Here is an 11,837-nt window from a genome sequence, read left to right as displayed (position 1 = left end):
TTGTTTTTGTTTTATTTGTAGGAATGATTTTGCAAAATTCATTCATAAATAATCATTAATTTTATTGAATCACAATAACTTAAGACTAGTACAGTGATATCAGATTTAATTCTCCGAGCCCTGGACAGACCAGTGATGACAAACTGCATCAATCTGCTCTGATGTAAAGAGACTGTTTTGTTGAGTTTGTGAAACTGATAGACAAATGCTTTGACAACATCCACACATCTCAGAGCAGGCGAACAGAGAATCAGTCTCTTTGTGCTTACAAGGACCATAGCAGGAGAGCCTCTATAAACTACACACACACACACACACACACACACACACACACACACACGAACAAAGAACATGAGCCACAAAACTGAAAAGTCCTCACAGATCTGGTTCCACACTGTACGTCTCAACAGTGCTGACAACCACACACGGGGGCGACAAAATATACGTTCAGCTTTTGGCTTCTGCTTGGAGATCTGAATGAATGTTGCATAGGATCAAAAACACTGAAAGCACAGCCATTTACAGCCATTTAGATAAATAAAGAATCGGCTAATGCACATAGTCTGTTTAGAAAAAGAGTAAGGCATTGTTTGTTACAGTTCAGTCCAGCACCAAGAGACATTTGTGCTACAACAGCCTGTTTGGGCCAATGTGTATGAAGATTTCAAAGGACTGTGAGTCAAAGCAAGAACGTAGAGGTGTAAAATGTGAAGTCACGCAGAAAGTTACAACAAAGATGGCAAACATTAAAGCATAAATCTAGCTTAGGTGAATGTTCCCAGTTGTCGCCCTTTCCTCCTGAAAGGCTGTTTATTTGTGATAACTAGGACTCTTTAAGGGATTTTGTCCCTCCATTGCTTTGTAAAATCAGTCATAAATGTTGGTGTTGACAAATAAAATGTATGCACTTATTTTGGTTTTCTGCTCCATTTCAAAGGTATGTCTTTCTAGTGGAACAACGGTTTCTCAGCTTTGAGGCCAGACATAACCTCCGAGGACCTTGATGAAAAGTACCACATGATGTGTCAGCTCCAAAAGAAGCAAGGATTTTGGTAAGATATATTTTTGTTAAATTGGTTAAGACTGACTCACCAAGCCAATGGTTGGCCACCAGTGCATGTCTGTTAGCCTTTTTTTTTTTTTTTTTTTTGGTGTGTTCTGCACCATTGGCACCATACAGCTTTTATTCCATCCAATTCAGCATGTTGAATTTTTTTTTAGGCAATATTATTTTTTCAGTTGAGGTAAAATGATTTTACTCACATCACATATCACAATCAAAAAACAGCTTGCATTGATGAAAAAAGTAGCACTTGCACATTCAGAATTTGTCAGTTTTTTTCATTTTTTTTTAACCTGACAAAGATCCAAGTAAGATTTAAACAGTGTCTTCATTAAACTTGTGTGGCGTGGAGTAAGCAGGGCTCCCGCACATTTTCATGGTCAAAATTTCAAAAGTTTTTCATTACTTTAAGGGCTTACATTTAAAATTTCCATGTCCATTTACAATTTTTAACACAACCATTTCTCCAGCTGCATTTTAAAGGTAGTAGTGGGGCACAGCATAAGAAAGGAAAATTGAGGGTTCATGAGCCGACATGTTAATTTACACTGTCACTATTTTGTTTTTCTATTATTAAAACATGCCACATTCAAACTGTATTCAAACTTAATTTCAGCTGGTTGGAGGGAGAGATGAAACGCTGGGAGTAAGTAACGAAACATACGTGATATTAAAATGTTGTCAGGTTAACTGTCAATCTTAGAGCTTCATTATGTCAACAGCTACAAAAATACATTTTCCATGACATTACATCACGTGGAACATTTCCCACAGAAGATTAAGGTGAAACAAAGTATTTATCACAAAACAAAATTACATGACTTTCCCCAAACTTTTAATATATATTTTTTTAATAATTCTGTGATTTTCCCTGAAAAATATGATTATATGATATTGATATGATATTAATTATGAAGTTACTTGACTTTTCCTCAAGATTATTTTTTAACCTTTCAGCTCTTTAGCACGAACAGTTAATAACTGTTTGTGTTATTGTTTGCTAGCGCACTGAAAATATCATTTGTTGTTTTAACATTGGATCGTGTTTTTAATGTGCCAACTGGCTAACTAATATCTTGAATCCATCCTGTCTGACTTCTAGCTTCTCGTTTTTAATGACCAGTACAGACGACTGCTGCATGCTGGTGTTTAGGGTTATTTCCTCTCACACAGGTGCAGAACATGCTGGTTGGGTATTGGCTGTAGACTTTGTGATGTTCAGGTGCAACTCTGCATGTGCACTGTGCCCTTCTCGCAGATCTTCGCAGTGCAGTGGCAGGTGGGGAGTTTGACTGGGGTGGCACACCTTGCAAACAGTAACGCAGGTGTCCTACGGCAAGCTCATGGAGGACAGAAACCTTCTGTGGAGCAAAAGGGAAAAAATCGCTTAATCTTGATTTTCAGACTACAGACAATGAATGTTACCACAGGGATAACTGGTTTGTGGCGGCCAAATGTTCATAGTGACATCCCTTTTTGATCCTTCAATGTCGCCGATTACTATCACTGTGTAGCAAAATTCACCAAGCGTTATGTGTTCAGCCACGAATTGGGAACATGAGCTGAGTTTAGACCGTCGTGAGACAGGTTATTTTTACTCTGTTGATGATGTTGCAATTTTAATCCTGCTCAGTACAAGAGACACCGCAAGTTCAGATATTTGGTGTATGTTCTTGGCTTAGGAGCCAATAATGTGAAGCTACTGTTTGTGGGATTATGATTGAACGCCTCAAAGTCAGAATTTCACCTTAGATGTGACAATACCATAGCAGTTGGCCCCGGATAACCAGCCACAGTCGGTGGGCAGAGCCCTTCGTGATAGTGCTGGGGTGCGGCCAGATGATAGTTGCCTCTCCCTCGCTGTGATCTATTGAAAGTCAGCCCTTGATCCAAGCATGTGACAGCCGTGGCCGCAGGCCCCACTGACTACCTGACTTCCTGCTGCTCTGCAAGAATACCAGGGGCGCAAACCCAGTTTCCAAGAAAATGACAAAGTGCCAATGCCCAGGCACCAGGGGGTGTCTTAGCCACGGCGGAGTCAAACTGCAGGTGCCTGGCGTGGGCTGGGGCTGCAGCCTGGGTCCCCTCCACACTCCTGGTACTCTAGCTGAGCACCAGGGGCACAAACTTGGAAAACTATGATAAAGTCCCAAAACCTAAGAGAAGTGCCTGGAAATGGAGGGAGGCCGGCTGTGGGTCACTGGCTGAAGAGGGGTGTAAGGGAGTGGAGGGAGGCTGGCTTGGCCATGGCGGAGTCGGACTGTGGGCTTCTAGAGCAGGCCAGGGCCACAGCCTGGCACCCGTCCACACTCCTGTGCCTAATTGTTACCGCACTTGTCAAAAATTCTGGCCTGTCCACGAGAATTTTGTTAGAAGCTCTGCAGTATTAAACTGTTTTTGGCTGCACAGTACTATGATTTGTGTACTGAAACACCAGTCATTAGGACATTTGGGGCAGTATTCAGGACATTTGGGGCTTAGCCCAGACCTCAGTAGCAGGATATGCAGTTTAAATACTTTTTTATGAACTGAAACTGAAACTTTTTTTAAATGTCAATTTTCAAGATTAATTATCAGTTGTGATCTTAAACATAGTAGTTTTAGTTGGTGGTTAGCATTGACTCTAAACAGAACACTTCACAACTGCTGTGCATTGCTTGGTTATGAAAAAAATGTTAAATGCATATATTTATTTATTATAATATCACATTTATTATACAATTACTTATAAAAAATAATTGATTATTATAAAAAAAAATCAGTATAACTGTATTATTCAAGTAAAGTATGGACATAATGACAGATTATTTGATCAGGTCCTTTTTATTATTATTTTTTTTATTGTTACCTATTGTCAACATATATATAGCCTATATATTTAGACCCAGGGCTACTTATATATATTTGGGGTTGAAGCCTCGGATGCCAAGAGCTAATGACGTTACTGAAGCTATGATTAAAACCACTTTTGTGAGATTTAACAATGCATTTTTTTTTTATTAAACTTTACCAGCAGCCATCACCTGCTCATCCCACCCTCCAGACTACATACAGAACTATTATTATTATTATTAATATTACCACTACTACTATTATTATTATTATTTCTTCATTCATAAGTGTGGGTGGTTCAGGTTAGCAGATATTATTAATATCTTGAAAGTGTGTGGAGTGTGAGATCAGTAGTGTGCAGCCCTCAGATGAAGTACCTGAGCTCAGCTGTGTCATGTATTGAATTTTGGCGACAGCTCGTGGTGATGATGTGGAAGTGCATCTCGTGGTTCCGCGCGGTCCGGCCCCTTCTTTACGTCACCATACGTCATCAGGAAGTCCACTGAAACCAAGGCGACATCATGGCAGAATACACAGACCCACGTGAGTGTTGTAAATAGCAAATTTAAAACCCCCCAAACTGTAGCTGATAAAAATGTAAGCGCTTATTTTAGCCAGTGAGCAGTTCTGTCGTGTATATATTTAATAAATGTTGTATTTAGTTGTGTCACACGGCGCGTTAGCAGCCTTTTGCCGAGCTGTACCGTTAACGGCTACCTGCAGAAAGTAACAAACGTTAGTTAGTTTACTTTAACACCGCGAAAATGACTGTGGGAATGCAGCTGTAATGAGTTTTTCCTTTGGCAGGCGATGAGGGAGCTGCTGAGGACATGCCCGAGCTCTCTGACGGTGATGAGGATGAGGTTGATGATGAAGAGCAGTGGCAGTGGATGGAGGAGGACAGTCAGCCAGTTACCTGTCTGTTCTGCGACAGGTGAGATGACTTTGCACTGCCGGATTTACCAAACTGCAGACTTTTATCACAGACATCATTATTTAGAAGGCAAGGCAAGTTTACTGAGATAGCACCACTCAGAAACAAAGAGCTTTACTGGGGCAATCAATCAATAATTAAGAAAAATTGCAAAAAAAAAAACAATTTAAAAGATAGTCATTTTTTTTAAAGCAAAAGCAAAAGCCAGAAAGTATAAAGTTGCAAATTTTAAAAACGGTAATGCTACAAGAAAGTCACAATGAACAATAATGTATCAAGTTATCAGTCTGTTTTGCGACAGGTTAAATGACTTTGCATCGCTGGAGGACACTGACTGCAGACATTAATCACAGACATAATTTTTGGAAGGCAAGGCAAGTTTATTTAGATAGCACCACCCAAGTGCTTTACAGGGTCTATATATCTATCTAAGAAACCATGCAAAAAAACTATTTAAAAGACAATGAATAAATGAATTGAAAAAGGAGAGGGGAAAAAAACCATGAAAAAATCAAAAGCCAGCAAATAAAAGTTGCATTGTTTACAAAAAAAGTTATGTTAATGTGGAGCCACATTGAACAGTAATGTATGAAGCCCTGATTAATGGAGTTTGTTACACAGATGGGGAGCATAGAAACTAAAAGCTGCCTCACAGTCTGAAAGTGATCTTTTTTTGCTAAGGACATTTTTATATTATTTTATAATATAGCAAATCATGAATTTCATGCTTTGGAACTTTAAAAACAGTGCACTAGTGTAATTATAGTAAACAGCCTTATATCAGAAAAAAATCAGGTCTAGAAAGGAATTTCCTGGTGCACCGAGTAGCTTAGTTGGAGGAGCGGGCACCCCATGTACAGAGGCTACTTCCCCGCTGCGGCGGCCACGGGTTCAATTCCGGCTTCGCTTGCATGTCAATCCCCTCTCTCTCCCCCTTTCACACTTAAGCTTTCCTATCAAATAAAGATTTAATGCCCCCCAAAAAATCTAAAAAAGTGTGTTTTGAAATGGAATTTCCTATAAAGTTTCATTTCACCAACATGATGATCAGATTTTTTTATATAACAATGCAATTAATCTGAGAGTGTGTTTTTCATTTTCATTTTAGTTTTCATTTAACATGTGTTTACACATTAATCAAAGAGATTTTTTTGACTGTGTGATTTGTGTAATTTTGTAATTTTGATTTTTAGGTCGCTGAGCTCTGTGGCTGCCACCCTGCAGCACTGCACGGCTGAGCACCAGATCAGCCTCGTAGACGTGATAAGAAAACACAGTAAGTAGATGCAGATACTCGCTGCTTTGCTGAAACACCAGCGGATCGTTCAGTTTTGTTAAAATGATTAAAATGACCCTTCTTTTCCTCATCAGATTTAGACGACTACGGTTACATAAAGATGATCAACTTCATTCGGTCAACAGTAAGTACTGTCTGTAATATGATCTGAGTTAATGTTCGCACCCTTTACTTGTACATGCACTTAATGTTTTATATGCTGGAAATGTATATTTTGATGTTTGCACTTTTTATTCATCTCTTGTATTCATCGGGATTGTTCATACTTGAATTTTTTCTTTTTTGTAATAATCAAATCTGTTTATAGAAATGTGGTGCCTCCTGTCTGACGGGGCTGCCGGATGCTCCTCTACCCTGGGAGAGTGAAGACTTCCTGCGACCGGTCCTGCAGGACGACCCCCTGCTGCAGACAGGTACAGCAGCTCCTTTAACTTTCATTACACATATTTTAGTTTTTAATTTTTGCGCAACTGACTGCAGTCGGACCTACATGATATTTGTATTTGAGATGTGAAGATAAGTTGTCACTCACAAACTCTCATGCTTACATTTTGGGTCTCTGCTCTGATCCAAATGAAAGAGGTGAAAAGGGTTCGGCGCACTTCAAATAAACTAGCTTGTACAAAGTGGCATCCAAACAATATAAAGCAGAAGTCTTATTTGCTCTGAATGGTCACAGTGGAAGGCAGGGAGAAAAGTGTGTTGTGACAGGAGGGGCGAGAAATGGGGACAAGAGCGTACACTTTTGGACAGTCTTTACCAGAAGTTATTCATGGTGTTGCACTCAGTTGTATTTGCAAAAAGTGACAGTCGTAGTTGTGTAAAGAGAGCTGGAAAGAGAAGTTTAGACCAGTATAGTTCACAAAATAATTTGTTGTGGAATTTTGTAGATGTCATCTTTGTGGTGTAGCTGTTGTAATGCCTCTGCGCCGGTGACAGCCGTGGCCGGAGGCTTTAGTTTCGGGTCTCTCTGTGTCTCATTCTTGTGAACGCAATACCTCAAGAAAGCCTCACAGGGATTTCCATAAATCTGGATGATGAACTGATTAGATTTAGGTGGTCAAAGGTCACTGTGACCTCACAAAAGATGTTTTCGTCCATAACTCAATAATGCATACGGTAATTATGACAGTTTTGCACAAATGTCAAATGATGACATGGGGTCAGATACTGAATTGGTGACTTTAATCTTGGGTGTCCACCTTGAAACTGTTGAAAATTTGTGTGAGGCTGGCATATTTTAGAATGCATACCTTGTTTGCAGTAACATCCATATTTGATACATTGTTTAGTGTTTTAGCTACGTATGAGTCTGGACAGACATGGATGTAAACTGCAACTTCACTGTTGGGCGAAGGCATACAACTTCAAGGTGGTAATTCTAGTTTACTTATACTACAGTAAATATATATTTTGCTACATCCACTTAAAAAACTCTCAGAGAAGTAGCAGGATTCAGTTTTGTGTTAAGGTGCAGAGTGAGCATTTGTAGAGTGAAGTGACAGATATTCTGGTTGAGAAAATGCAAGCGTGACGTAGAGATCTGTCTCTGTCACCTGTGTCAGTCACTGTGTTGACCCTTTGTGTTCAGCCTATATGGTTTACATCTCTGTTTGTCTCCCGCTCTCTGTGTTTCTTGAAGACCCTGAGGAGCTCTGTGAGGGGTTGAGCCCGTCAGCCTGCCCCTCATCGGGGGCCGAGTCCCATGATGCTCTGCGGCAGAGGGCACAAGCCGCTGAGGAAAGAGCCCGAAGCTCAGAGGAGGCGCTTGCCAGAGCCATGGATGACCTGCACAAACTCAAGTCAGTGACATTTCTGCGATTTTTTAGCATCCATAGGTGTAGGGATGGGGATCGAAGCCGGGTTCTGTTGAAGACCCGGCTCCACTTTTTTGAAAACCCGTAAATGAACAACATTTGAGCTAATCAATACTGCTATCGAGTCCTGCGGGTCCTGCAGTGTAACATTACAACTCGAGCAGAGTCACGATATTTAAATCCAGTCACTGGTTCACATACATTGATTGTCCAATGAAGTTTTTTAACTGCCAGCCAACAGGTATTAAACCAAGCGAGAAGAAATCTGTTGGTCAGTTACTTTCAAGGATGGTTGAAAATGCAGAGAGGTCTAATATTTGGCTACATTTTACAATTTATGTTGGAAAATAATTTATTTAATAAACTTTGTAGCAAGTCTCGTCAGTTAAAAATAATGATCCAATGTTGGAATCCGAGTTGAAATCCGCAGGAAAAATAAATAAACAAGGTGCCATAAGGTTTCACCGTGATGCGTTCAAGGTCGGCTCAGTAAACTGACAATTAGGCAAAAGTAAATAAAACGTCATCAAGATGTGTTCAAATGTAGCATCAAGAAAAAGAAATTTGGTGTTTTGGCAGGAAACTTGAATAAAACAGTTGTTTGGGTGAGATGTTTGTTTTAACAGCATTATAAAATGGATAGTAGAGATGCAATTACAACCTGTTAACTGTCCTATCATGAGCTCTAACCATTATATATTACATAATTAAAACTACTGATGCAGAGATTTTTAAATATTTTGATAAATATTTAAATTAAAATTAAAATACAATTATTTGTTTCCTAATTACTAAAAACATGACTGAAAGTGACAGTAGACATTAACCAACGCTTAAAATGAAATAATATTAGTTCTGCTAAAACGTATTTTTGCCTCGTCTTTACACCAAATAATAGAAAAGTATCAAGGGTGGTATTGATAAAAACTCGGATTGTTAAGGAGTCTTGATAATGGTATCAATATCAATAAAAATTAACGATCCCCATCCCTACCTAGACATGATAAAGTTTATTTCGTGTCAATACAGAGTAGATTTTTTTACTTAGCAATGATCACGAGATGCAGTGTGTTGCTCTACTTCTGCACTACCCTCCAGGGGCCAGCAGGGGGACACAATGAACCCAGTATTGCAGAAACACCAACTAGAGTACCTTGTGGAAGAAGTTTGGAGTAAGGGGAAAGATTTAAAAAAAAAAAGGGGGGAAGGGAAAATTCCACTGCAGCATGGAGGTTAAAGTGAGGAGGGGAGGTAGGAAGGGGGGCAATAAGGGAAAATTACAGAAAGAGTGAGGGTGGTGGGAGGCGGGTGGAGGGTTGTTGGAAGAGAGTTGGAAAGATTAATGCCTCCCATCTCCTCCATTTACTGCTACGTCCTGCATGAAGGTTGTGTGTGCTTTCTGCTTTCTGGCTGCTGCTTTTGTCCCATGTCCTAATACGAGAAGTGAAACGCAGATCTGTCTGGTGTTCTCTCAGGCTGCTGGCTCAAGGTTTGGTGCTGAACGCAGAAACCCGCAAATCTGGTAACCTGGGTGCTGTGGCCGAGCTCCGAGAGGACGAGGACGAGGCCTACTTCAGCTCCTACGGCCATTATAGCATCCATGAGGAAATGCTGAAGGTCTGAGTTGTGCAAACACACACGTATAACACACGCACGCACGCACGCACACACACACACATTGACAAGGCCTGCAGGTTTCATTACAGTCTTGTGAGCCCCCCCCGCCACGGGCACAGCAGTCTCTGCAGAGGAAAAGTGGGTTCATCAGCGTACGTCTTGGCTGAAAGATTTCCATGTAGCACATAAATGAAAATGATCATCTTTATGCACACATTGATACTGAGGACAAGACATTTTCTCAAAAGTGACACATCAGCAATAAGCGCTGAGCTCTCATGTGAGACGCCAGCAGTGCCGCTGCATGGCGGATGCTGGAAACGTGGAAATAAATTTTTACTCTGCTCAAGCGCCGAAACCTGAAAGTGTCAGCAAGCTGAGGGGTGTGTGTCTGTGTTTGTGTGTGCTTGTGTGTGCTTGTGTGTGTGCGGGGGGGTCAGCTCTGTCTCCTCCCTCCTTGTTCTACTTACCGCAGTGCTTAGACATATTCCCGTTGGCTTTCCTGATTGGTGCTAAGCACTGTTAAGTTTTGCGTCATGTGTTTGTACGTCAGGCTGTAAACTCCATCAAAGCCTCAGGAGGGGCAGCGAACACGTGACGGGGGGCTTTGCAGTAGAATGTGGCCAACTCTTTTGCAGGTCGTCGTGGAGTGCATCACCTATGACGCACTCTGTATGTGTGTGTATGTGAAACTATGACGTGACATTGACGTTTGCCACTGATGTCAAAAATTAAGTTGTCACTGATTAATAAAAAATGTACAGTGGCCAGTCAGTGAGACATGAAGGATAATCTTTTCAAAGTAAACCTGCCTCATCTCACTTGTTTTTGAGTTTGTGGTTTCACATAGTGATAAAATTGAGGCTGAAATTTTAACTGTTTTTACACATAAAATTTGGATTTGATGACCAATTTTCAGCAGTTATAGCCTTCATTTTACACAACATTAACTTAAGCGACAGGGGCAAGTTTTTGGTTTAAAACAACGGCACATTGCAGCACATGGCAATATTCATTATTGGTTCCTGTAATCTTTTCCCCCTAACACGATCCTGATGTAAGAGATGGGAGACAAAATCCTAAGTTGTTGTTCTTTGCAAACATGCATTCAAAAGTACAGTTCAGACAGCCACAGCCTGAGTTGGAATGGAGGGATGGACACGAAGAACAATCAGAGCGGCAATAACTTTCTCAATGCACATAAGGGCATGTATGTATTGTATTTTGATACATTTGAACCTGTATCTGCCAACATGCCTTAACTGCCTGCAGACAGCTTTGACAAATCAGAAGCTCCTCATCTGTTCTTTACAACGGAACTCTGTGATGTTCAGAGACTCGTGAGGCAATGCCACGAACTTCCAACATTTCACGTGCAGCTGCAGTGTTGGTCAGAAAAACAGCAATTAAATGTTTTCCCCAAATCATTCAAACCTAAGTTCAAATGCTTTTCAAGTTTTTTTCTGCAGTATAAATTCAGAGAGTATTAGGGTTGGAGGATGTATTGACTATATTGACTAAAACAAGATAATCGAGATAAAATGATTGTTATGCCACAGTCAGTTTTGGAGTGATGCTGTCGTTTTGCCTTGTGTTATAAATCCAGCACACCTCTTTCTTTTTAAATAATGCGCTCAGTGTCGCCAACTTGGTGACTTCATTGCTAAATTTTTCCATTTTTCAAACCCTCTCAGTGACTTTATTTCTAAAACACAACTAGCAAAACATTTAGCAATTTAATCAGACTTTCCGGGGAAAAATAAGAAATGTGTTCAAATATTTTATACTGTAATTTATTCCCAGGTATGCTGCTAAGAATAATCCGCTTGTGCCATGTTTATATTTATATAATATATATTATTCATTTGAATTTTTCTAATTTTTCATTCATTTTTTATTTGTTTTTCTGTGGAATTACTTTTAAACTTCAATAAAATCCATTGTTAAAAAGACAGTTACAAAAAAGTTCAATAAATGCATGATGTTTCTGACGAGTAATCTCGTTAAATAACTGTGATTTCAGTATTCACCAAAAATAATGACAATGATTTTTGCCATAATTAAACAGCCATAAATGACAAAAATATCGGGGCTTATTCGACTGTTGCAGCTGAGTCAGTCTTTGCTCATAATATTCACATCTCTTCAGGATTTCATAATAGAAAACTTTTTTATGTAAATATTTTCCAAGAGCTCAGTATTAAATAAAACTTCCTCATTTCTGCTGTGCCTTCCACTAAAGCATGTTACTGTCATTTCAACGGATTCCGTAGCTTT

The 11,837-nt window shown here is 39.9% G+C and overlaps 1 protein-coding gene across 1 annotated transcript in view; it reads left to right on the top strand.

The window, feature by feature from the left end:
- The first annotated feature begins 4,403 nt into the window (after positions 1 to 4,403).
- The window catches only part of prmt3 (protein arginine methyltransferase 3), a 71,605-nt gene continuing 64,171 nt past the window's right edge, over positions 4,404 to 11,837 (top strand). The window contains exons 1-7 of the mRNA XM_042487014.1: positions 4,404 to 4,438; positions 4,703 to 4,829; positions 6,023 to 6,105; positions 6,201 to 6,250; positions 6,434 to 6,539; positions 7,769 to 7,928; positions 9,419 to 9,560. Coding sequence (XP_042342948.1) covers positions 4,417 to 4,438; positions 4,703 to 4,829; positions 6,023 to 6,105; positions 6,201 to 6,250; positions 6,434 to 6,539; positions 7,769 to 7,928; positions 9,419 to 9,560 — 690 coding nt within the window. The 5' untranslated portion in view covers positions 4,404 to 4,416. The remainder of the gene's footprint in view (positions 4,439 to 4,702; positions 4,830 to 6,022; positions 6,106 to 6,200; positions 6,251 to 6,433; positions 6,540 to 7,768; positions 7,929 to 9,418; positions 9,561 to 11,837) is intronic.

The sequence above is a fragment of the Plectropomus leopardus genome, chromosome 1, assembly GCF_008729295.1.
Source record: "Plectropomus leopardus isolate mb chromosome 1, YSFRI_Pleo_2.0, whole genome shotgun sequence".
Classification (NCBI taxonomy): domain Eukaryota; kingdom Metazoa; phylum Chordata; class Actinopteri; order Perciformes; family Serranidae; genus Plectropomus; species Plectropomus leopardus.
The sequence above is the reverse complement of the archived record's forward strand: the minus strand, read 5'-3'. Positions and strand labels throughout refer to the sequence as shown.